Raw genomic sequence first — 26,651 nt, 5'->3', positions numbered from 1 at the left:
AAGGCCCTGAAGTTGCTTGGGAAGATCAAGAGGGCGTACGTAATAAGGCCTCCATGAGCAAGAAGTATATTTGCAATACTGAATGCTTTTATTGATTTGCTTTCTATGTCCACCTCACACCTGAGTGTCTTAAAATCTAGCCAACATTGTATGATGGGGAATCAGGGTTACTTTTTTACTTCAGTGAAGGTAAATGATCCGTCATAAACCTTTGGGTGTCTCATTCTGAATAGTGTACTGATTTTTTGAACATGTCAACAGCAAATGTTTCTTACTTTGATTCTATCCTTTCTTACTTTGATTCTATCCTTTCATTTTATTCCTAAGAGTTGAATAAACATAAGAGCAGTCCTACTGAAATTAATGGCTCTGAGTTAGTCATGTCCATTAGTGTTAGTGAGTTTAGTTTGAGTGGAACTAACATTTGATACAACCACTAGTAAATAACCCATCAAGCATGAATTGAGAAAAATATATAATATATACCAGGGACATCCAACTCCCAAGAGACTGCCATGTATTCACAGAATAAAAAACTGGCAGTGATCTTGGGGGGTTCAGGTCAAAGTTGTTGAGCTTTTCTTAGGGAGGAATGTCCCATTATGGAGAGAAAAATTTCGAAATTGAGTACAGGGCAAAGGGGAAATGTCGCTCACCAACAGATCGCTAAGGAAACAATCAGCTTCACAGTGAAAACTCCGTCTTCCGTTTCACCAATCATGCAAAAATGGAGGAGGGGGCGAGGGGGCGGGGCCGGATGCTATTATGCCACCACAAAGGAAAAGGCGCCAGCGATCGACCGTGATCCACTGGAACCTCCCGGGGATTGACCAGTCGAACGCAATCGACCTATTAGAAATCCCTGATATATATCATTCATTTGTAGCACACAATCATGTGCTCAAGAATTCGGTACAATGAAAGCTGTAGATCTCCTATCCCCCAGAATGTATGGTGTGATAAGAGTGCATACACATACATGACTTTTTTTGTGCACAGCTTAGGATCTTGCTCAGCTCAATCTTTTATACATGTGAGAACGTAGTTTGTAATAGGAGAGTAGTAGTGGATCCAGAGAGGCCTGCGAATATTGTGCAAAACAATTTCCTGGGTACATGAGGAAGTGACTGGCTACTTCCAACAGCAATTTCACTCACCCATCCAGAGGCTCCTACAGCTTTCAAAATAGGGCTTGAGGGCTGCCACTGGGGGGGGGGGAAACTGAAATGCCCTTGCACATGTGTGAAATATTACACACAGTACTTTGAATCTCAGCCACCATTAGAGAAATATTAAAACGTGGAGGAACATCTGCTTTATCAACTCACAGCAATCCCCCTTTCATTGAGTGGAAGTTTGCAGTGTCTTTAATATGACATTGCTTGCCACTAGTCTAAAAATATCCAAATAAAACTCAAATGGGAGACTGAAGAGTGCATAGCTCAAAATTTTATTTAAAGAACCTTGAATTGTTAGCAAAGCGTACTTAACAAGATTACACTGTCATTATGTAGTTTAGGGATAGTGGGTGCCTTTCCTATACAACTGCCAGTTTCCAGTTCTTATCGAGGAGCTCTATGCCTGGACTTTGAATGAGCATCAATGGGGAAAGTGTCACAGAGTCCAGAGGTATGTTTCACCCTTAGAGCACAGAGCTATTAAACAGTATCTTAATACCTTACAATTGCATCTATATGACTACACACTGGAGACAGGTTAAGAATGAAAACTGCAAAACACCAAATGATCTCTTCTCTTTCCCCTCTATTTGTCTGTGTCCTGTATTCAGAATAATTTGTTGCACAGGCAGCAAAGCATATGATTACATTTTAATAATGATAGAGAACAGAGAAACTCAGGACTTGCCTGCTTCTGTTGGGAGGAGAGAGGTATTAAATTGCTAAGGAAACAAATGCTAAGCGTTCTTTCCAGCAGGACCGAATTCTGTCAAAACACCACCAGGATCTCTCAGCTGCCTTCAGGACAATAAGGCATCATTTCTTATCTGCAGTAACTTAGCAGATCTTCTGGTGCTCCCTCCCGTCTCGCCTCCCTCCCGTCTCTACCCACCATCTATTCAGATACGCACAGCTATGCCAAGACAATTCTCAATTAAAACAATGTTGACCTCAAATAGAGGCCAGGGTAAAAAAAATTCTTTCCTGATAGGCCATGCTTACTTGGACACTCATCCAGTTTTGCCACTGGATTTTTATAGCACAGAAGACACTGAAATTCTGTAGGCTATTTAATTCACCCAGGCCACAGGGCTGCCCATGAGCCTCTCCTGTCGAAGAGAAATCAGCCTCTGGAACCATCTTTCTTCCGCTTCTGCCTTGTCAACAAACAGCTGTAAGAGAGGAAGAAGAGATACAACATGTAGACATCTTGCTGAGGATTAGCATTTGTGAGTATTGAAAATACCCCATGAATGCATTGCCAGAAACCTCAAGCAATCAGTGGGAAAGCTACATTGAGATGCCCTCATCAAAGTTAGGATTTTGTTGTGTTTTTCCATGGATTTTCAGCATCTGTCAAATTGTGGTACGATCTGCACCAGGTCTTAGCTTTGAGCATATGCCATATATCTGTACCATGCCAACTGTGTGACCACAATCACTATCCACTTATCCAGGCAATTTTGAGGTCTGGCATCACTATCTATAAATTAATCCTGTGTCACATCACTGGATCCTTCAAGCATCTCTGTAGAATTGGAAAGATCTCTGCTGCAGTAAGTCAAGAGTGCCTACAAGCCTGAATAATAATAATAATAATAATAATAATAATAATAATAATAATAATAATAATACCCCGCCCATCTGGCTGGGTTTCCCCAGCCACTCTAGGTGGCTTCCAACAGAAATATTAAAATACAATAATTTATTAAACATTAAAAGCTTCCCTAAACAGGGCTGTCTTCAGATGTCCTCTAAAAGTCTGGTAGTCGTTTTTCTCTTTGACATCTGGTGGGAGGGCGTTCCACAGGGCGGGTGCCACTACTGAGAAGGCCCTCTGCCTGGTTCGCTGTAGCTTGGCTTCTCACAGCGAGGGAACCACCAGAAGGCCCTTGGCACTGGACCTCAGTGTCCGGGCAGAACTATGGAGGTGGAGACGCTCCTTCAGGTATACTGGACGGAGGCCGTTTAGGGCTTTAAAGGTCAACAGCAACACTTTGAATTGTGCTCGGAAATGTACTCGGAGCCAATGTAGGTCTAATCTAATTAGACAGAAGTTCAGGAAAATAGGTGCTTTCTCCAAGTATGTTAAGAGCATGTAAGAAAGACAGATTTCTATATTCTGGTGTATACAATGCAGTGCGGGCAATTCAAAGGAAGTTATTGAAATGTGGGTACATTTGTATATCATAATGTAGTTAACAAAACTTTTAAGTAATAAATGGATGCAATTTTCAGAATACCCTTTTTAATACTTCTTAAAAAGAGAAGACATTCTCTGGAATGTAAGTGAATTTGAGAGGTAAGACTGGTTCCCCCCTCTCACGCCTCCCCAATAGTTCATAAGCCTGAAAAATAAATAAAAGGAATGGAAAAACCCAGATTTAGCTCTACCTAAATATGGTTATAAGGGACCCAGGTGGCCCTGTGGGTTAAACCACAGAGTCTAGGGCTTGCTGATCAGAAAGTCGGCGGTTCGAATCCCCGCAACGGGGTGAGCTCCCGTTGCTCGGTCCCAGCTCCTGCCCACCTAGCAGTTCGAAAGCACATCAAAGTGTAAGTAGATAAATAGGGACCGCTCCGGCGGGAAGGTAAACGGTGTTTCCGTGTGCTGCTCTGGTTCGCCAGAAGCAGCTTTGTCATGCTGGCCACATGACCCGGAAGCTGTCTGCGGACAAACGCCGGCTCCCTCGGCCTATAGAGTGAGTTGAGCACTGTTAAATAAAGGCTGTCGTAATAAGCATCACCACACTCACGTTTGGATGGGCTAGTGAGTTTTCATCTTGGTATTTGATAGCAGTAGGAATAATTCCAGGCACTGTTTCTTTTTCAAAAGATGTGAGAACAGGATTTCCCAGTTCTGCTGCCGCAGCTTCACTTTTGACTTCAGCGAGTTCTGTTGCCTAATTGAGAGTGCAGGGTGGGGGATAAAATTCACACACAATCTTCATAGTCAAATTAATTCCGTTCTGAATAATATGAGAACATTATTGTCCTGTGACAGTAGACTGATAGTGAAGAATATACTGAATAACAGGAATTTCTTGTTAAAGAATTTTGCCTAAACTGACCCACCATATCTATTTTAGTGGGTGCATGGAAGCACCAGAATGCCTTAGAACCTGGAACTATAGATTGAACAGAAGCCAGTTTGAGATTCTGAAGTTGTTGAATTCTAGAACAAGGAATTTCATTTATCTTTATGGGATCCCAAATCCTAAAGTCTCAAAACAGTTGTCACAAGTATTTGCGCATTTCTCTTATGAAACAAAATTAATAAGATAAGGGGGGGGGGACTGTTTCCAAGGTCTCACAAACTAACATATATCTATTTGCAGCAAGGGATACCTTATAGTATAAGACATATATAGTGAAAACTGCAAAGGCCTGCTTGAAGAGTCAGGATACTCTGCTCCAGCTGAAACAAGAATAGTGCTTCTGCAATAGTTCTGTTGATGACTATGGCACCGTCTAGATCAGTCCTATTTACACTGACTGGCAACAGATCTCTGGGGTTTCAGATGAGCTTTCCCAGCCGTACTTGAAGATTTCAACACGTGATACACACAGCAGTTATCATCTTATTTAGCAACGCACGCCCCCCTCTCCCCGAGTATCCTTTCACTCACCTTTTACATGACAAAGGGCATGCATTTCCTGACACACAGACTAATTTCAGTGCTGGAAAAAATAATGACTGAAGATTCCCTCCAAATATATTTTGTCCAACCCACACCTAACCCCCAACTCCAGTGCAAGAGAACTCCCTCTTAATCATCAGCCCAAACATCTTTGGAATTATTACTGCTTCAGATTTGGAATATCTCCATCTGTTCATTTGGGAAAACGTAATACGGTAAATCACCCTGTGATCCTTGGATGAAGGTTGGTGTAGAGATTTAATAAATAAACAAGCAAGCAAGCAAGCAACATTCATATGACACTTGTTTGGATTCATAGAAGAACACCTGCACCTTGATGTGGGGTGGCAGTTGGAGGGCTGATTCGGTCTGGTGGTAGCTTCTCACATCGCAATACATGCTGCTCCACATGAGCCTGACCTTGACAGAGGGGGGGGGCCTTCCCGGGGTGATGCCATCAGAAAGGGGGAAGACAAAAAGCCCCCCGATATGCAAGAAGCAGCCTTGTATTTCTCTGTACCCAAACTGGCAGTTTAATAATTGGGATTGCTATATATATATATATATATATATATATATACACAGCCTTTGTGTCAAAAATGTCAATACTTAAAAGTGGTACCTGTGCCTTGCTGCAACCAGAACACACTAACTGAATTAAGCACATTGTTGTTGACAAAACCTGCGTTCCTTTATTATACCTAAATGCAGAATCACATCATTATGGGATCCATATATTTCTGATTTCTGATGACTGGGATTAGGATTACCGGTATGAAAGTCAAAGTCAATGTCAATGTCAACTGCATTAATGTACCGGCTTTCCACCAGCTCACAAGGGGCTCTATGCAAAGGAAGAAGATTGAAAACTTACCTTTTTGACTTCTTTACTTGATCTGAATGTCTGTGGAACAAAGGAGTCACTTTCAATTGCTTCAATTTCTTTTACTCGTTTCACTTGCTCTACGAGGCTGGTTTGCTCTATAGAAGAGGGTATAATGTCAGTATAGTTTAGCATAAGCTTAAGATCAGCACCGTGCAATATCCTTCTAAAGTATTTCCTCTGCTCGAAAAATGGAAAACTGTAAGGTAAGTGATGGCTCTGCCAAGGAGAAATTATTCTTATTTTGTTCAGGAAAAAAAAGGTTAGGAAGGATAAAGAAGATTCTAGACAATGGAATTGAAACATTTGCCATTTACGCCAGTTACAAACAGGATAGCACTGCTGACAAAGCATCTGTTAATCGTGAGTTTGATTCCTGTTGCAATGAATACCCCCTGCCCCATAGTTCAATATAATGCCAAAAAGAAGGGACTTGGCCTTTTGTTTCTTGACTCAATAAAAAGTCCCCTAGCATCTGACCACGGTTTGAGCCTCTCAATGGGGTTCTACCTACCACACTGAGAATCACCCCAGAGCCCATTGTATCCCTAAAGTAGCTCTCTGTATGCTTATTGCATTCATGTAAACCATTTTAATATCCCAGCACTGCTTTATGTGACATTTTAAAAAGTTTTTTCAATCTTTTAACAATTGAAAAAGTTGAAGAATGTGCTAGAGTTAGAAAAATTTCATTTTACAGGCTTGCTTGTTTCCTTTTGAGCTTCACTGTAATAAATATGAATGCTGCATTTCCCCCCCACTTCTGTTGGAGACAAAATTAGTAAGATCGGGCATATATATATACTGACAACAAAAAGATCCATCAGAAATATAAGTACTTTGATTCACAGTAGGAAACCAAATAGAACTCAATCCATGATAGAAAAGTTATTCAGATAACATAGGTATTCAGCACACACGAAGGAACACAATAGTCTGTGATATTTGAGGGATTGAGAAAGGTCTCTGGACAATCTGGAGCTCTGTCTGGGACTAGATATATTTTTGGCACCCTTCCCTTTAAAATGTCAGCACCGTTATCGTGCTAAGCACATCAACTCTTATCCAGAAGAGAATTCCAGTATTTATGTGGACAAACAATACATACTGTACAAGTTTTATTATACGTAAAAGCTTTGCTTGATCAGAGGCAGGCAGAACAGAACCTTGCACACTATATAATTTAGAGCTGCTCAATGTCAGTCAAACAGCCAAGGAAATTTAAAAGAAATTAATGCTGCCATACATAAGCGACGGAAAGAAATTTAGCTCTGTTAATCTACACTTTCAAACAACTGGACTGTAGTGGACACAGAAGACTAAGTCAAACGGCTCACTATTTTCTTATGCGTCCACTGAATACAGCCACCGCCACTGGTATAATGCCAACTTATTTAGGATTAAGTTTCTACAACAGCTGTCCTTCAGGTCACATGTTGTCCTTTCTCTCCCACTGATGAACTAGTATAGGACCAGGGAGACATCCTTGCCAGTCACTCCTATGATGGAAATGGTATCAAGATTTTATAATCATGCATAATCAAAAAGCCGGATACTGTCATGACAAGCTGCCCTCGATGCTCAGGTATCCGTGTCTGCTTCACTTATGGTTTCCCAACACCGATGACAGATATCTGTGTAAGAAAAAGTATATGCACTATATATAAATATATTGTCACAACTGACAAACATGTACCTGGGTGTTTTTGTAGTTTAAACATTCAATGGGAAAACCATCAGTAGACATAGGTTTGACCTTTGGCACTGACGAGTGCTGTAATGTGAATGACAGTCACAACGTGGGGAACATGGTCCCCAAGAGAAACAAAATCACAGAATGTTTTCCAGATTTACTTCAGTGACATTAACTGGATAAAAATGGACTGGAAGGAAGCTGTATCCATTAGTCTACAATATTGTTGACAAACACATTATTGGTATATAAAATGACTTCCATATAGTGTTTGTCAGATGTCAGTAGAAAGGATATATATTTCATAGTAAAATCAAAAATAATGGAGTCAGAAAGCTAAGAGGGTAGAGTCAAAGAAAATCAATACTAACTCATTGGACAGCAAGTCCTTTCACTCTGGTCAGACTGAAAATACAGAACTATTTGTATCAGTGACTGTTGATGCCATTTTTCATACATAAATCATTCCTTCTATAAGAATTACAATTAAGCTTGCTCCTAGTAGCTGTGTTCTTTTTATCTTATTACTAAAGCGGGTGGGAAAACTTGGAGAAATAAGCATACATGGGAAACTATCAATGCACTTGTCAAGACCTTTTTGTGATAACCTTCAGTTTTAATGTGTCTGCTCATAGAGGCTTACGTCTGTAAGTCAACACAATCATATGGCAGCAGTAACCTTCTGAAAACAGCAGGTGGCATTGTATTACCAGTTAAACCACAATGCACAACAGAAGGGCTTCAGAGGCCTTGCCTTAAGTATCCAGAATTCATCTTACTTCAAAAAGCCAAACATCTTTCAAGACCGTGAGTCCTTTTGTTGTGACTTACTTAAGAATATTTGTATTAATGATTTCTTTTTTGTGTGTAAACCCGGCTTTCGTAAGTACCTTTAACGTTATGTACTGTTCCTATTTTTAAAGGGGGCAGCTTTTTCAGTGGCTAACAGGGAATTGTTGTTTAGTCGTTTAGTTGTGTCCATGGACCAGAGCACACCAGGCACTCCTGTCTTCCACTGCCTCCCGCAGTTTGGTCAAACTCATGTTAGTAGCTTCAAGAACACTGTCCAACCATCTCCTCCTCTGTCATCCCCTTCTCCTTGTGCCCTCAATCTTTCCCAACATCAGGGTCTTTTCCAGGGAGTCTTCTCTTCTCATGAGGTGGCCAAAGTATTGTAGCCTCAGCTTCACGACCTGTCCTTCCAGTGAGCACTCAGGGCTGATTTCCTTCAGAATGGATAGGTTTGATCTTCTTGCAGTCCATGGGACTCTCAAGAGTCTCCTCCAGCACCATAATTCAAAAGCATCAATTCTTCGGCGATCAGCCTTCTTTATGGTCCAGCTCTCACTTCCATACATCACTACTGGGAAAACCATAGCTTCAACTATACAGACCTATATGGCTAACAGGGTATGGCATGTAGCAATTACAGTTCGCAAACATAATTAGGAGCTCCAGCACAGCCAGAGAGAAGTAAAAAGGGGCAAATATTTCTTTTAAAAACAAAATCTATATAACAATATAAAATGACAGAAAACTAGTATCTTGTGAACCACTCTTTTTAAATGTTACAACCAAAACAATGGCATGCCAAAATAGGCTTATCAGACAATTTTCTAATAACAGAACTCGGCCCAAGGAAAAACAAAAAGAATCCTTTAAGATTAGCAAATTTTTTACAGCATAAGATGTTGGGGTCTTCTGATATAGCTGTTACAGTGTCTTAAAGGACACTACAAGAAGAAACCACTAAATTACAATGTTTCAAGCGGTTCAATTCTGTCACCTGTGGCTTGAATTGGGCTAATGGGCTTTTATTACATTACATGTGTTAATTAGCTTACCAATGTCAGGATGTTTGTGTTATTGTTGACACTGCTTTGTGAATGGTCACTGTTAATAATAATGTAATTGTCGCTGCCTGTGCTTTCTGAGTCTCGTTTCCCTCTGGCCTCACTGTTTACAATCCCTTCCAACCATTTGTGTACTTGTATGTATGTCACCAATTTGTTAGGTCTTTTTAAGAGGCCAATGGACTCCGTTGCCTTTGTTGCAACACACTCACCCTTCTGAAAATTGTCAAGGAAAAGTGGCTTTAAAACACTTACTGGTAAGCATCAAAATAAGTTCAACATATACAGTATCCTTACACAGCCATAAAGCTCTCTGGGTGACCTTGGGCCTGTCAAGGCCACTAAGCATAATCTACCTCGCAGGGTTTTGTGGGGGTTAAATGACCATGTGTGCCACCGTAAGCTCCTTGGAGAAAAAGAGTGGTATATAAATGCAGTTAATATACAGAGAATGTGTATGGCGATTTCTCATCCTCTTGATTCAAATGGTGCAGCTGAAATAACATGAGAAATCACTGACACAACAGAAATGATATCAGAGTGAAACTTATTCTTAGGTACCATTGCATTGGCAGGGCAATCTGTGACATACACTGAAGGAACTGGTGTGGTCCCTAAGCATCAACTGGGCTTTGCAGTGGATTTGGATTTCTGCTCCCATTGCTATCATCTCCCCTGCTTAAAGTCCTACCACACATTACTTGTTTCAGTAGGCAAATAACCCTTCCCTTCTTTCTCCAGCCCATCCCTTGTCTAAGGCTGCAATTGGAAAAGAACAGAGGGAAGGGAAAAAGTCATGAGCACATTTACGCAAAAATGGAAGGGGTTTGCTTCACTTTCCTTGAAGGCCCAGGAACTGGGCTCATAAATTCTAGTTTCCTATTCCCGTTTTGTGCTTGAATGCTTTTATAATTCATGTGCTGACTATGCATTAATATCTAAACTTACAGTATATGAAAAGAAAATTAAGCACTTGATCTCTAAAACCAAATGACCAAGTCACACAATAGTTTATATGAGAATAATTGCGAGGGGGGAGCTGAATTTTTCAGCACTTTGAAAATCACAGGTTGCAGTGCCATTTTGTTCTTGCCAGCTCCAGAATGTGGTTAGATCCATTACAAATCTCGGTGCAAGATAGTTTAAAGTCACTGTATCTCTCAAACTTCAGCTAAATAAGCTTTCGTTTCATCTCCCCGCTGAAAGTTGACAGGATCATTGGGGAAGGGGATTGAATGTGCAGGCAACACGGATCCCAAAGGGTATTGGGAGGGGAAACTGCCAGGAGAGGAAGGCGTGGGGAAGAGTGGGGAAAGGAAGAAGATAAATGTCACAGGTCATGGAAGCTTCTCACGTGGCCACATTCTTACTCTCTAGGTACTTACTCCCCACGGCAATAAATATCTGAGGAAGCAGGGCATTTTCAGTGGCAGCCCCAGTTCTATAAAACACTGTCCCAACACATATTGGTACCATACATTTTAACCTTGGGTTAGCAACTTTTTTAAAATTGAAAAAGGGCCATATTTTATAACTGAGCAACAATAGAAGGGCCAGCAAGAGTGGTCCTGGATAAGTCAGGACTTGGGCAAATGGACCACTTAAGTCTCCTTTTCAGTGTGAGCAGCAAGATGAGCTTTGAGCCAGCAACTCTTCCTTTACTCACCTCGGTTGCTCACCACCTTCTCTCATGCTTTAGGTCTGGAGCTAGCACAGCTAAAGTGCATAAGATTGTGGCGGTGTCTCAGCCCAAGCCTTTCTTGCTCTCTGTTGCTGTTTTTTTAGCTTAAAAAAGATTTCTTCCTCGTGTAAGTCACATACATAGGTCAAATGACACATTAGGTTTTATCCAGCATTAGTCATACTCAGAGTAGATCTATTAAAGTAAATTGGCCTGACAGGTCCTTTAATTTCAGTGGGTTTACTCTGAGTAGAACTTAATTGGATACAATCCCATTCTCGTATTGGGCAAATGTACTTTCATTTAGCAAAATGATTAAGATGTTACACCAATGTTAACTCAGTGTTTTCCAGACACCTAACGTGTATATAAAAAAAGACATATAATTATAAAGAAAGGTATAAGAATTCATAGGATAAAATGGTACAGAACATCAATAATATCCTGAAGGATGCTGGATGTCTGCTGCATTTTCACAGAGAGAGAAAAAGAGAGAGGCTGAATAAAGTTTCATCTTGCAGCACATGAGCAAGCCAGACTGCAGCCTCTGCTGTTGCTGCTAGCTGTCCATTTTAATTCTTGAATTATTATTGACTCTAATTAAAATTCTATAGATGGAAGAGCAGTAGGTTTCTCAGGAACTTGCCAGCGAATGTTGTCTGCCAGCCATCTCCAAACACCCCATAACCACACACAACCAGCCTGTCAGGAGAGCTAATGCAGACATTCTGGGGCACACCACATTTGTCACTGTGGCTAATATCAGAGATACTCAGCTCTTTTTTTCTCAGCACACAAAAGCACGATATGTAATTCAATGCTCAATTTACCCTTGTCTCGTAGGAGATTTCCCCCCGCTAATTGATAGAAATTAAGCCATTAATCAAGCCACTAGCCATCATTCAAACCAGAGAAGATGAATACAAACTTTCATCATAACCACCTTCCCCATTTTAGTGTTCATTAGCATTAATTTTTAATGCAATTATGCTATTCTTTTACACTGAGCTCATAAATTACTGCTCTTTTGTTGCTGCTTGGCCTTGTAAAATCCAAGGTAATGCTTTGTGCTCTGATCTTAAAGGCAATTACTAGCTTCTTCTATCTTTTATATATCCATAGTTAAAAAAAACAAAACCACAACAACCCAAAAAACTTTATATAGTACATATATAACACATCTAAAGTATGTGGCTTATTACCAATATATAGCAGACGCATTGTAGTTAGACATGTAGGTAGACAGAAAGAGAATACAAGCACACAGAGAAAATCACTAAAAGGGTCACACACACACACACACACACACACACACACACGTAGGCCACATAGCTCAGTAAGAAACTATTCAGTTAGAAGCAGCTGTGGCTCCCAGTGGCTCTCATTCAGTTCAGTTGCACATATTTTTATTCTCTCCCCTCCTCATATAGGTGAATAACTGGAATCAGTGCCATTCCCTCCTCCAGGGAAATTTAAAACTCTGACGTTGGGCACATGGCTGGGATGAAGGCAAAATCAGACCACCCCCACCCCAACCAACACTGACGTACAGTGAGATGGGGTCCTTAGGAAGCACATAGTGATGTACTGCCTATCCCTAGTGAAAACCCTACAATAAATGGACCTTCAGTGTCAGCCCCACCTGTGAAAAAAGCACGGGCATTTTGTTAACATTAAATAAGCACGACTGCGAAAAGCACCCTGCTTATAATCAAAGATGTGGAATGCTAATATTAAACAGATAAATTAAGCAACAAGCCTTGGGAGGCTTTCAGTTATAATTTATCCTAATTGGAAAAACAGCAACTGCGCAGACACACTTTTTCCACGTCGCTCATTTGCTACACATGTGCCACAAGATCAAATGAAACTTTCAGAAGACATGAGCATATATATCCCAGAAGAACACAAATTGCCATGTGGCAACATGTGGTACAAGAACATGGTTTTACTTTAATTCAAGTAATGATCCATCACGAGGAACCACACAGAAGTTTGTTATACATCCAGCTGTACCGTAAAAATATATAACTGCAACTGCTGGCAAATAAAAGAAATGCAGATTTACAGGAAACTACTATACTCTGTGCCATGACCCCAAAGTAGCTCAAGGAATCCATGATCTCCCTACACTATTGATAGTTTACAGCTGGATTCCCAGCAGAGATAACAAAATCGGTGTGGGTTACAAAATACTTTGACTCTTCTGATAGGTGAAATGTTCTTGCTTTGGTTTCTTGTGCAGTTTTTGCTATGTATGATAGATTCATGTTTACCGATTCTTAAAAACATGTTTTGGCGGTTTGTGTTTGTTTCAGTACTAGAACAAATCCATCTTGAAAAATTAGGGAAATCTCATTATCTGCCTAAGGGGTCACTCGTATCTACAGCCTTAAGTCTCTGAAGAAAAGCTTAGGATACAGTTAACATGGAGATTCAAATGCTTGCTTCGTGCTACTAGTTCTCTTCACTGTTATTTGTAAAATTCCCTTTCTCAAAGAAATCACCATTAAGAATCACTTGGAGTCAATCTGATCTTGTTCATACAGATGAACAAATTGACAAGTAGTAGTAGTAGTAGTAGTAGTAGTTGTTGTTGTTGTATAACCCACCCATCCGACTGGGTTACCCCAGCCACTAAGAGCAACTTCCAACATATATAAAAACATAAAAATAGTTGTTGGTTTTTTTTTAAAAAAAGAAAATCAGACAAACAACAGTTGGCTCATTTCCCAGTGGCTGCTGTTTATTTCATAGCAGGTAAGGTCCCCTGGATGGTTAAGTCCGGTCAAAGGCGACTAGGGGTTGCGGCGCTCATCTCACTTTTCAGGCAGAGGGAGCCAGTGTTTGTCCGCAGACAGCTTCCTGGGTCATGCGGCCAGCATGACTAAACTGCTTCTGGAGCAACGGGACAGTGTGATGGAAACCAGAGCGCGTGGAAACACTGTTTACCTTCCTGATGCAGCGGTACCTATTTATCTACTTGCACTAGTATGCTTTTGAACTGCTAGGTTGGGTAGCAATTTCCCAGGGGCTACTGTTTATTTCATAGCATTCCATACTAGAATAGACACTGCAATACTGAGAGGTTGGGATAATATTTTATATGTGTAATGTTAATTTTTTAAATTTTAAATAAAGCAAACATTAAACAAACAGATGCTCCGGCAAGGGAATCATAGTTCATTGCACACAGAAGGTCCCATCTTTAATCTCTGCCCTCTCCAGTATGATACCAAGTGACTGGAAAGGATTCTGCTTGGAACCCTGGACAGCTAAAGCTGGTTGGTGGAAGGAAGGAAGGAAGGAAGGAAGGAAGGAAGGAAGGAAGGAAGGAAGGAAGGAAGGAAGGATTCTTCCATTTTTATGGGTGGGGTTAATGTGCTTAATGCTTTCATTGCCCTACAGCAGCTATGTTCTCTTAAATGCAAGCGCTCCGTTTGGGAGCTTTCCTTTTGTTGTGCCTCATTCAACCACGGAGAAGTTATACTACAATCAAGTGTTACATAATTTTTTTTGTTAAAATTTTTGATGTTAGCCTGTATCCATTGCATGTGTGCTGAACCACCAGGGACCAGTTTGACTCAAATTTGGGGGCATTTGCCTCTAACTGTGCTAGACATTCGGGTAGTAAAAAAGTGTTTAGCATTTAATATTCTGCTGTGAATCGTTTTACTTGAGTTCAATACTGTATTATTATATTGTTGTAGCCCGTCTTGGAGCTTTATGGTGAAGGGCGGGTAAGAAAGCCTATAAATACAATGACATTTGAAATTACCCCAAGATTGATATGACACAGGGAAGTAATCAAAACTTGATCTAGCAGGACAATTTGTTTACAGAATATACTTAATCCATCATTTGATATTCTGATTAAAAATGATTGACACTAGGCAAACAACAATTTGTACTTAATGGATTACAGACTTGTTAACAAATACTCAAACATAATTTTGTGTTTGGCATTACATCCCACCACTTGTGTACCAGATGCCAGTGACCTCAAAAACCTTACAAAAGGCAGCAATTGTGAAGTTTGCAGATGTCATAAAATATCCGAAAGTAAGAATCAGATATACATGGTAGATGGTTATAACAGGAGAAATCAGGACAATTGTTAAGTTTCTCCTCTGCTAATGCAAATAATCTTAATGAGCATTTCCTCTTACCTCCATGCAGTATCCCATGTGCTACAAAAACAGAGCTGTTCACTCTTGGCTTCAGCCCATCCTGCCTATCTTAAATTAGAAATTATATTGGTAAGAAACCTTGAAAGCCCTGGCAAAAGGTGTAACAGCAAATAAACATTAGCTTCAGATATAAGGAGGAAAGTTTGGCATCAGAAATATCCCCTTGCCATATGGAGAAACATGTTGACTTAAATTTGCTATTCTTGAGTGGGAGATCAGGAAAAAGGAGAAAGAAAAGCCAGAAATGGAAGAACAATGAACCTTGAGATAATTCCTTGTGACATGCGTAACAGCTGCCAAGGAGACAATCGTTTCACCAATCTCATAATATGAAGTCCTCTTAGATCCATCTGTAAAGAAATAGGTTGTTCTAGCAGAACAGAGCTGTATGTAGCTCACAGAAGTACAAAACAGAATGGGTAGATTGTTTACTTATCTTAAATAGTGTTAAATCAGAAGAATTTAAAATTATGAAATGTTTTAACAGCACACACACAAATTATAAGCACTTCATATTTACATTTCACCATAAACTGCTTGCTTAAAATGGCTTACATGATTTTTGAATAATGTTCACACTTAGGATCTGAACAACCCGGAAACGAATTCCAGAAAAAGGTAACAGCCACTCAGAAGACATCTCTACATGCCTCTGTTGTTCCTCAGAGAGGATGCAAAGAAGAGGATAGTATTAGCTGAGTGTAGGGATTGCATTAGAGGTGGTCACCAAGTTATACAGAGCCACATTCAGCAGCTTTTGTTTTAACTTCATCTACTAGGGATGAGAGAAAATTTCAAAGTAGTATTCTAGAACAATCACTACAGTTCTTAAGGCTGGGGTGGGGAACCCTCTCCTCCCCAACAATTAGGGTGTTTCTTTTAAGGCTTCCATAGGTGCCAGTGGAAGCTTTTTAGAAGCACAATTGCTGCATGGGTGCATTTTCATATGAGGGTCTGCAGCTAAAGAACGAAGGGCATGTGCTGCCTCCCACCAGAAAACTGCTGCTCCTTTATCTAGGCAATTAGGCTTGAAAACAGCTTTCCTTTTGGAGCCAATTTGAGGCTTTTTTCAAGCCTAACTGCCAAGCAGGGCCGAGAAGGCAGCTAGGGAGTAAGATATTAACCCTCCCAGCACCGTGGGTTGCAGTCTTCAAGAAGATCACCACCTTAGCAATTTAGCTTGGGGGGAAAGCTCCAATGCTTTCTTCAAGCCTAATTGCTTGGTGGTGGGAAGTGACAATATATGTTTTTTTGTGTGTGTGTGTGTGTGTGTGTGTGTGAGAGAGAGAGAGAGAGAGAGAGAGAGAGAGAGAGAGAGAGAGAGAGAGAGAGAGAGGGAGGGAGGGAGGGAGGGAGAGGGAGAGGGAGAGGGAGAGGGAGAGAGGGAAATAGGTGTGGGTGTGAATAAATTGCTGTGTGTTATATGCACACAGTGCTGTTTTTCTAGAAAAAGAGGTGCCAGAACTCAACATGAACACCTACCTTGTTCTCTTATAGTGGCAATGGCACCCACCTGAGAGGTGCCAGAACTCAGTTCCAGTGAGCTCCGGCTGAAAAAAAGCCCTGGTCATATGTGAGAACACATATGTGTGGGTTCTGTAAGTGTGTATGAGCAAAGAAGAGGTGTATCCACTTTTTACATTGGCCCCACCCAACACTGGTACACAGATCTCAGAAAGTTAGTTATGAAAGAATATGGTGTTTTCACATAAAAAAGGTTCCCCACCCCTATCTTAAAGGAACATTTTTTTGGGGGAAATGTTCAGTATTAGAATATGATGTGTTTGTGAAACAACTAAGACAGAGAAAAACTTTTTTCTTATACTTACAAAAAAACCTCAAACCATGAAAGGCTTTTCATTCACAGAATGGCTTATTTATAGATCCCAGAGTGATTCATTAGCTCGACAAATGTGGACTATGAGAACTACAGCAGAACTGTAACCTGGTTTTTAAAAGTGCAGCTTTTCAAAGATTTTGATTCTCATCTCAGGGAATCCACTACGAACAATGTACAATTTTTTTTAAATGAGCCCTTCTTATTTTGTATGTCACAAAGCATTAATTGACCACAACTGATAAATATTTGGTGAACTTTTGATGATTTGATTTTTTCCCCATCAGTGCCTGCAAAACTGATAATTACATCTGAAACTTTTCATTCGGCAATCTTTGTTCTTTCTACAATCTAAGGGCAAGATCAACCTTTGCCCCACATACATGGAGGGCAGGCATAGCATGTGTAAAGACTGTGGGCAAGACCCAAGGCAATTTTTAAATATTGTATAGCACAAAGCACATGTATAGGGGATTTAAAAATAGCAAATTACAGTGACAACCACCACCAGAAAACCGGCTTTGGAATGTTTCCAGTAAGTGCACCCTGACCTTTCAATATTGCTGCGCAGGTACTAAACTGAAGGAGGTCAAGGATTAAACATTTGTGTACTGTATAAAGCTGGCCAAATACATAGTAGCCTGTATGTTTCATACTGCATAATTCCAAGCAAACTAGAACAATCCATGGATATATCTATCAAAGCAAAGAGATAATGTCTTGACAGAATGTGTGCTGACAACCTGAACAATCAACATGCTTTGGCCCTAAAAATAGTGGGGTGGCTAGATGCATGTATAGGATGGGCATATAGACCTTCCTCCATTGTGCTACTAATGATTAGCATGCTGAGAGCCAACCACAAAGAGAGAGGGTGGATGGATTGTGTACCATGTTGGGTGTGTCTGTGTGTGATTGTGTTTGTCTGAATTAGCAAATGGGCTATATATGGCTCCATAATAGTTAGTTGAGCATGGCACTGATCATCCTGTGTTTGGAAGAAACAAAATAATTCCTTCCAGTAGCACCTTAGAGATCAACTAAGTTGGTATGAGCTTTCGTGTGCATGCACACTTCTTCAATTTGCACACTTTGGAAGGTTTGCTGTGTTCCCTCAACTACCATCGGTGCCTAAATTTGGAGCAAGCAGCTTCACTTGTTGGTCTGCTTCACACACTGATCAATCTACCACCTTTATATTAGCTTTTTAATGTTAAAATTGTCATTTCCCCACTAGTTTTGAGCACATATTAGAACGACAAGCTTGATGTTATTCCTCTCCTTTAAATACACTACAGGGTGTTGCACTCACATAATGTATTGGTGTATTTAAAGGAAACTGTTTCTGGCAGTGATCAGGTAATAGTTTTTGACTGGATTGATTATTCACTGACAGTACTCAACTTAGCCTTGCAAATGCATCAACTATGTAATAAGGAACTATTAAGACCATTGATTTTCTGATTTCAATTGATAGCTAACAGGCCAAAGCTACACATCAATATTTGCGTAACTAATACCCAAGAGCTAACAATTTTGACAAATGAAAACCTCAATAGGCCAAACAGTGCAAATAAATGGAAATTTAAGGCCTAACCCTCAGAAATTTAAATGAGGTACTTATATTCATGATACATTTTAGTCTACAGGTATCTCATGCCAACATGAGTTAAGGGAATAGGCACATGGATACATATATTTTTTAATCTAAAAGACAATATATAAAAAATGTAGGGGGGCCTGAGCAGAAGTCCATTTGCTGCTCTTAGCATCCAACCCATAACGTTTGAAGCCTTATGTAGAGATGTGCTGCAGCATTATTAAAAATAATCATCTTCCAGGTAATTATAAAATATTTAAAGCCTTCTCTAAGAACCATGAATTTAAATGAAACCCGTAACTTGCCCAAGGTATTGCTGACCATCTGTTTATATAATTCACCTAAATGTTGAAGATGAGTTTAAGCTACTTATTCATGCACTTTAAGCACGTGGGATCTTATTTCCATAATTAATTACCTTGGGCTCCATTTAATAGAAATTCCATTGTGTTGCGATAATGACACAAGGAAGACAAATATGCCAGAAATATGCGAGAAAGCACATATAGTGGTATATCTAACTTGGGAGGACAAGGGCTGTATTAGAAATGTCCATGAACCCAATAATCAGAGGTTCCAGACAGTTCTCTGAAGCCAACTAGCAATAAAGCAGCTGTAGAACATCTGTAGACTCTTAAGGAAGTCTCTTTCGGCCTGAAAAACCCTTTAAAACATATCAAACTAATAATATGGATTTATGTTTTCATCTTGTGAGGTAGCTGCGGGTGCCCCTTGCAGTTTCTGCTAATCATCAAGGATAACAGTGTTTTAACACAAAATCTCCTTCACAGCCCATTTTCTTCAATTTAGAACTTGCAATCAAGCCAATGCTAAATTGGTAAGACCGCAGTACTTCCAAAGCCAGATGTAATTTCACAAACAGATTTATGACTTTGCTGCATTAGGTCTGTGGAAAAAAAATGTTGTAAATAATGCAACTCTGAAATGATATCCTTTCAAACTGACAGCTATTACTTCAGATTTTCTGAAGCTTTGTATTTAAGACCCACTACTGCTAAACCCTTAGTTTGTGACCATCAGCAGGATTGTAAAATAAGATCATTGGGCAGCCAATCAAGAACAAAGAACCACTAAGACATGCTTCTCTGCTGGCAGGAAGATGGTCGCACCCCCCCCCCGGCAATGTAAGACTGGATGTAACCTTTAGTCAAAATCAGACTGAATGTTAAGTCATTCTTTGATAGTAGAGACAATGTTTTAACACAGAATATCTGGATAATCAAATAAATTACAAATGGATCAAGGGAAAGTAGGAGAGAAAAGGTATGTGGACTGGGTGGAATTCTCCTCTCATGTCAATCAATGCAGACCCAATGCAGCCCTTCATTTCCAGAAATATCTAGTAGAAGAAGAGCCCTTCTGGATCAGGCCAGCCAGATCAGGCCATCCTCTTCTTACTGTGGTCAAGCAGATGCTTATGGGAAGCATGCAAGCAGGACCTTGCAGTTCCTAGCAATTGGTATTCAGGAAGATACTGCCTCCAACAGTGGAGGCAGAATATAACCATCATGGCTACTAGCCACTGATAGCCTTATCCTAAGGCTACATGGCGGCAGGGGTATCTCTACGACTGCAGGAAAATGGCCTTCACAAAGAGGAACTTTTTTTTTGTTAAGCTAGCTGGCTACTCTGCAATGGTAGGTACATGCAATGTACAGCCTGCCCCTGACCTTTACTGATCAATAGAGCCCAATATTAAGGACACTTCTCATTTTTATAACCGTTAAAATGAAAACAGCTTTTAACAAATAGCAGAGGTTTCTTGACATATTGCCATTCCAGAGTTGCTATTTTCTCTCTTCCTTCTTTTTTAGAACTTCAGCTTCACAATATTATTATACAAGCAATCTCACATCTGGATATATTAGAAAAACACAAACCTATAAAAATAGAGGAAGAATAAGGTCTTACTGGCAAAACCCTATCGTTGGTGATTAAAATATAAGCACGTTTTAATGCCTCACAAAAAATGTCTGTGATTTTTATAATGATGAAATTGCAGTTGGTGAATTATTTATATCAGATCAGCACTTATTAAAATTTGTCCCTTTGACTTATATAATATTCCAAATAGTTAAACAAGCCATGATCAAGCACCACCACCAGGAGCCAATACATTAAAGGTAGCAATCTCTGCCCCTTTCTCACATCTGAAGAAAATGTGACTTTTCAGCTTTTCCTTCCAATCCAACCTCAACCATTCTGTGGTCATTATACTAAAAAAAATGGTGGCCCATCATTTTGGCAAGTCTATCACAAGTCGATTAATATGGAAGTACCACTCTAGAAACTGTTGCACAAGTACTGCAATGCACTTGGCAAAGTGTACAACAAGTAGTGTTTAATGATGACTGCACAACAAAAATAAGGAAACAGAAATAAATTGTTCCATTGGAACCAATCCAATACACATTCTTAAATAAATCAGTCCTTTATTGATTCCATCTCCTCTCCCAATTTTACAGCTGGAGAACTGAGACAGATAAGTAACTTACATCCAGGGTCATATAGCATATTCATGGCAAATAAAAAAGTTAAAAATTCAAGCACCCCACGAACAACTTACAACAGAAATATTAGACCTCAGATTAGTGATTTGCATACTTTATGGGTTGAGCTGGAGATACTGATCTGTATCAGTGATTGCAAGAGAGTTAGGAAACATCCTGTGAAATTTCACAGATGTGGTGGTTATTTTGGGAACAAGGACAATTCCAGATACTCCTCAACAATCAACTTGCCAACTTCTCTCCCTCCCCCAATCAGTTCCCAGCCCATACTACTATACAAAGAAGGGCCTACAAGAGATTTCTTTCCATTCTTGATGAGCTCCTGCTAACTGAACCTAACGTCCAAAACACACTAAAGAAAAACCATCTGACTCTATCAAAACATCTTCAGCTTGGCAATACTGCATAACTGAGAAGGCTAGGTAAAATGAAGTTCTGAAAGGGTGGGCAGGGAGGGGAAGGAAACTATGAAATGGCCAATCATTCTTCTAACTACTAGATGAAAGGCAAAATTTAAAGTACACAAGAATATTCAGTCTAATTAGCAGCAGGTCAAGGTGAAGACGAAGAGCTTGCAGGAAGGAATCAGTTTATTTTATGTTTAAGAAGAAATCTTAAAATTTAAAAACTGAAAACAGGTGAAGATTTTTGTTTACATACCGTCATGCAATTTTTGGCAGCCATAATCCATAGTTAACCACAAACAACAGTTGCCACAGAATAACAATAAGACTTGACCAATATTAGCAGCATTTCTTAAGGTATTTCATTTTTTTGGGTGCATCTGTGTTCTAAATGTTGCTTTATATTAAGCTGAATATCTCAAATAATGTACACCATATTAATTAATCCATTTGTCATAAAATTACAATAAAAGATGAAACATACATAAAAGGAGATCACAGTATGTACCAGATGTTACAAATTCTCAAGACACTGGAAATTCAACACCAGGTGGTTATGTCGGCCTAATGAAGCAACATCTATACTCTCCAGGGACATGAAGGGTGCAGTTGGAGGCTCTCAGATATTGCTTAAAATATGCCATTTGTTAGGCATAAATTGAACAGTTTGAAATACTGCTTTTTGTATAGTGGAGCCATATATGTGTTTAATTTACACAACATCATATGGAGCGTTTGAGCCTGCTTTCATTCAAGTTAGATACTTTTGTTGCTTGAGCTTACAATTGATCAACCGATTTCGATTAATGAAGCAGTAACTTAACCATATGTTATCTAAAATTAAAATTGAATTTCTTGCAGAATATATATACACTATGTGTTAAAGGCCACACAGCCAGAGTTCAGGTCACTGCCATAACAATAAACTTCAATAAAATTAGCAGAACATAAAGTGCGACCTTTGGCAATCTCTAATGAACTTAAGGGCATCTAAATATATTTTCTTATCGTTGAGTACTGCACTCTAAGTTATTACAGCTATGTGTGCCACGTGGTATGACCTCATGCAACTGAATCCTCCTGTAGCAAGTTATGCCTAGTTTTCAATGCCAATTGAACTAGGGAATAATATGAGCAGTAACAATCAGAAGAGTAAAGTAAAATGATTCCCATACCTTGCTAAATTTAAATCTAAACAAGGGAAGCCTATGTCTGGACTCTTGATGACCAGACCACAGACTCCTTGGGGGAGCAGGAGATCCCTGAGCCTTCCTCTAAGGCATGGGTAGGCAAACTTAGGCCCGGGGGCCGTATCTGGCCCAATTGCCTTCTAAATCCAGCCCACGGGCGGTCCAGGAATCAGCGTGTTTTTACATGAGTAGAATGTGTCCTTTTATTTAAAATGCATCTCTGGGTTATTTGTGGGGCCTGCCTGGTGTTTTTACATGAGTAGGATGTGTGCTTTTATTTAAAATGCATCTTTTCCGTTCTTTTTTCTTCTTCAAAATATAGTCTGCCCCCCCCCCAAGGTCTGAGGGACAGTGGATTGGCCCCCTGCTGAAAAGGTTTGCTGACCTCTGCTCTAGGGAGTCCTCACAGCTTCAAACTCCACTGTCTAGAAGAACACACTAGCCCTTTAACAGTCCAAGCGCAGCATAAAGCAGACAGGCTGTCATCTCTTCCAGTTGCTCTAAGAAACCACTGTGTATCTCCTGCCTTAGCTAACCTTGGTCATTATCCTTGCTTTGCCTACCCTATTCATCTGTTACCTCCCCTTTTGCTTCCTGGCCTACTCATTTCCACCTTGTTTTGGTTATCACCTTCCTTTGGTGGTGGACATCACTATGGATCAGGACATCATGTGGCTCAGTCCCTTTGCCCATGAGATCTGTAGATGCTTCATCTTGACTCGTCATCATACACAGCTTAATAAAACATGCAAGGCAAGTTAAAGAAGCATTCACTCAATCCACGTGCTGCAGAGCATAATGCGAACTGACCTTGAATGTGCATCATTCAGCAATTTGCAGGGAATGGTGATTCAGATGTGTTAAATAAAAGGAAATTTCTAACTGTTGTCCTTAATGTAATATGCTGAGTGTCCTTGTCCTGAGTTCTGTAAGTATCAGTATGTGATCAGTTATTCAGCACAAAATTACTAGGACAGAAATGATGCACTGTATACCTATATGAAGTCTGTAGATTATCCAAAAGAGAACGTCTTTTGAAGTAACAGAAAGGTACTTCAAGTGAAAGTTAAAGATTATTTAATGTTAGTGAAGAGTGGGTAAAATCCTTTAACTTATGGACTGAAGGAAGGAACGAGAAAAAAAAGTCAGAGCTATGAGATCACATTTAGCGGAAGTTACTGCATGAATATTGGTAAATAGTCTATAACACAAGCTACTCTCCCTTTCTTACACACATTGCTCTTGATAATATCTATACCAAGCAAACTTAAAATTAATGCAGTTTCTACATTCATCTAGCAAGCAAGAGCTAGATGAACCAAGAAACAAAAGATATGTACAGTGGTACCTTGGCTTACGAACAGCCTAGTTAACGAACTATTTGGATCACGAACACTTCACCCCCGGAAATGAGTGTTCCGGTTTGCGTATTTCTTTTTTTTTTTGAATGCGAATGTGTGGGCTCTGACCGCGGCCCGGAACTAGGCCCCACCGCCTGCGTGGCCTCAATTCGGCCTCCGCTGCCGGGCTCTGGCCATGGGAGGCCTCGGTATAGCTAGACTGCGCAACCCATGCAGCCCAGATTCAGCCTGGGGAAGAAGCCGGGGGAAGAAGGCATCAACCGCAGAAGGCCTACCAGGCTGCACCGCAGCCCTCATCCCGCCCCCAAAGCCGCGGAAGAAGGGCCGGACATAGGAGGCCCAGCTGGCCGCACCGCAGCTCCAAACCCCGACGAGGAACACTTACCTAACCAAGACCAAGAGCGAAGTCCAGCGGTGAACCTGGTAAGAAAACAAAGTGAGCCTGGGCCGAAAAGCATCAGCCCTTTACTGGCCCTCGCCCCACCCCCAGCTGGTAGCAAGGTGAATGGCACCTGGCCAGGTAAGCCCACCCACCCTGTGGGAGGGGGTGAGTGGAAAATTTTGGGATTCTGCCATGTTCCTTTGTTTTTGGGAGTCTGCCTTGTGCCTTTGTCTCTGCTTTCCTCCTTCTTTTTGGGGATTTTTGGGGGACTCCGCCTTGTGCCATTGTTTTGGGGACTGTGTGGAACCCAGTTCACCTACTTATTGATTGACTGTGGGATTGCTGACATGGATAAAGGCAGCAAAGGCCAGAGAACCATGATAACTCTAAGAGGCAAAGAAGCAAATTATTTCCAAGCATGAAAGTGGGGTCTGTTTAAGTCAGGGGTTGGCAAACTACAGCCCCCAGGCCCGCCTGGGTCCTAGATCCAGCCCGCCCGGACATTTTAGAACCCGCCATGAAGCCGAAACTCCCGGCAATGGCGACAGGTGGAAGAGGCCGAGCGGCTCTGGCAATCAAACGCTGCGCCTGATTTACCTCAGCGACGTATGATTGGGAGAGACGTCCCCGTACCGCGCTGAGGTAAACCAGGCGCGGTGTTTGATTGCCAGAGCCACCGCCGCTCAGCCTCTTCCTCCTGTTGCCTGTGGAAGCTCTGTCCGGGCAGTCAAGCTGGCTTCCGGCGGTGGCACTGCAGCCGCCATGCAACCCTGCATAACGACGAGTGGCTCCAGCTACAAGAAAAGGTGCAGGTCTGGGCCGCACTGCTCGCCTCCTTCACATGCCCCCCCCCTGTTTCGGGTAGAGGGCCAGGCCGCCTTTGCTTGCTTACTTACCCTGATATCATTAATATTATTAGTATTCGTATTGTTTTGTGCCCCCGGAAGCTGAGCGTGCGTGCGGAGTTAGATGGTGGAAGGACAAAATCCTCTTCCTTCTCTTTCTCTCTGTTTTCCCACCAGGCTTTCTCCTCTTGTTCTCCCTCCAAGTCAGGCCATTGGGGAAATAATAGTAATAATAATAATCTTTCCGCCGCTGCTGCTGCCACTGCCCTTGTGCTCCTGTGGGTCAGAGAGCAGAGCGGACGAGCTCACTCTGCCTACCCACTTTACGAGAAGCAGCAGTGGTGGTGGTGGTGGCAGCTCTTTTCCTAGGCGGGGAGCAAGTGCGTTTCGTGCCACTGCCGCCAGCCCTTTGGCGTATGAGGCAGGCGGAAAACCGAGAAGGAGGCTGGGGGTGGGTAGGGAGGAGGACTACTTGCCCCTCTCGCCTCTTCTTCCAGCTCCCTCCCGGTGCCGCTTCTCCGGAGCCGCCATTCCTCCTTCGCCTTGGCCGTTCTCTGCATATTTAACTTGCCACCCTTTTCTCTGTGGGGTGATTGTGGGTCTCTCCCTATGTGTGTGTGTGTGTGTGTTTTGGGGGGTGGCGGGAGGATGAGCAGTGTGGTGGTGGGTGAGCTAGTCTGGTGTGGAGCCTTGCCCACTTCGATTTAATGCACACTATTTTATTTTATTTTATTATGCCTGCCCTTCCCCCACCCCATTCTTCCCAGTGTGCATAGGAATTCGTTCACCCCCCCCCAAAAAAATAGTCCGCCCCCTCCCCCCAAGGTCTGAGGGAAAGGGGACCAGCTCCCTGCTGAAAATGTTTGCTGATCTGGCAACGCAGTTTAGTATGGCCAAATCTACAATTTGTACCATCTTAAAAAACAAGGATGGCATTAAGGGGGCCAGTGTTGCAAAGGGTGTTAAAACACTCAAGCAACAAACACAGACAATGGAAGAAATGGAAAAAATTGCTTTTAATATGGATAAATGAAAAATAGGTGGCCGGTGACAGCATTTCTGAAAACATAATTTGTGAAAAAGCTTTACATTTGCATGCCGACCTCATCGCAAACACCCCTGGAGCAAGTGCTGAGGTTGAGAGTTTCAAGGTAAGCAGAGAGTGGTTTGAAAAAATTAAGAAGAGAAGTGGTATCCACAGTGTTGTGAGACAATGGTGAAGCTCCCAGTGCCAACAAATTAGATGCTGACTGATTTGTTTTGGAATTTAAAGATTATGTTGCGTCGCAGGGTTTCGTTCCCCAAAAAGTTTTCAACTGTGAGGAAACAGGCCTCTTTTGGAAGAAAATGCCAAAGAGGACCTACATAACAAAAGAAGAGAA

At 41.2% G+C, this 26,651-nt stretch overlaps 1 protein-coding gene across 2 annotated transcripts in view; it reads right to left on the bottom strand.

Moving 5' to 3' along the window:
* Positions 1-1,434: 1,434 nt before the first annotated feature.
* Positions 1,435-26,651, bottom strand: part of RSRC1 (arginine and serine rich coiled-coil 1) — a 159,739-nt gene continuing 134,522 nt past the window's right edge. For both annotated transcript variants that reach the window (XM_088669135.1, XM_035133475.3), the window contains exons 8-10: positions 5,694-5,800; positions 3,935-4,081; positions 1,435-2,350 (exon numbers count right to left, since the gene is read on the bottom strand). In XM_088669135.1, the coding sequence (XP_088525261.1) occupies positions 2,249-2,350; positions 3,935-4,081; positions 5,694-5,800 (356 nt within the window). In that variant the 3' untranslated portion in view covers positions 1,435-2,248. The remainder of the gene's footprint in view (positions 2,351-3,934; positions 4,082-5,693; positions 5,801-26,651) is intronic.

This window comes from Zootoca vivipara, chromosome 5 (genome assembly GCF_965207765.1).
Source record: "Zootoca vivipara chromosome 5, rZooViv2.hap1.1, whole genome shotgun sequence".
Classification (NCBI taxonomy): domain Eukaryota; kingdom Metazoa; phylum Chordata; class Lepidosauria; order Squamata; family Lacertidae; genus Zootoca; species Zootoca vivipara.
This window is presented reverse-complemented; position numbering and strand designations above follow the sequence as displayed.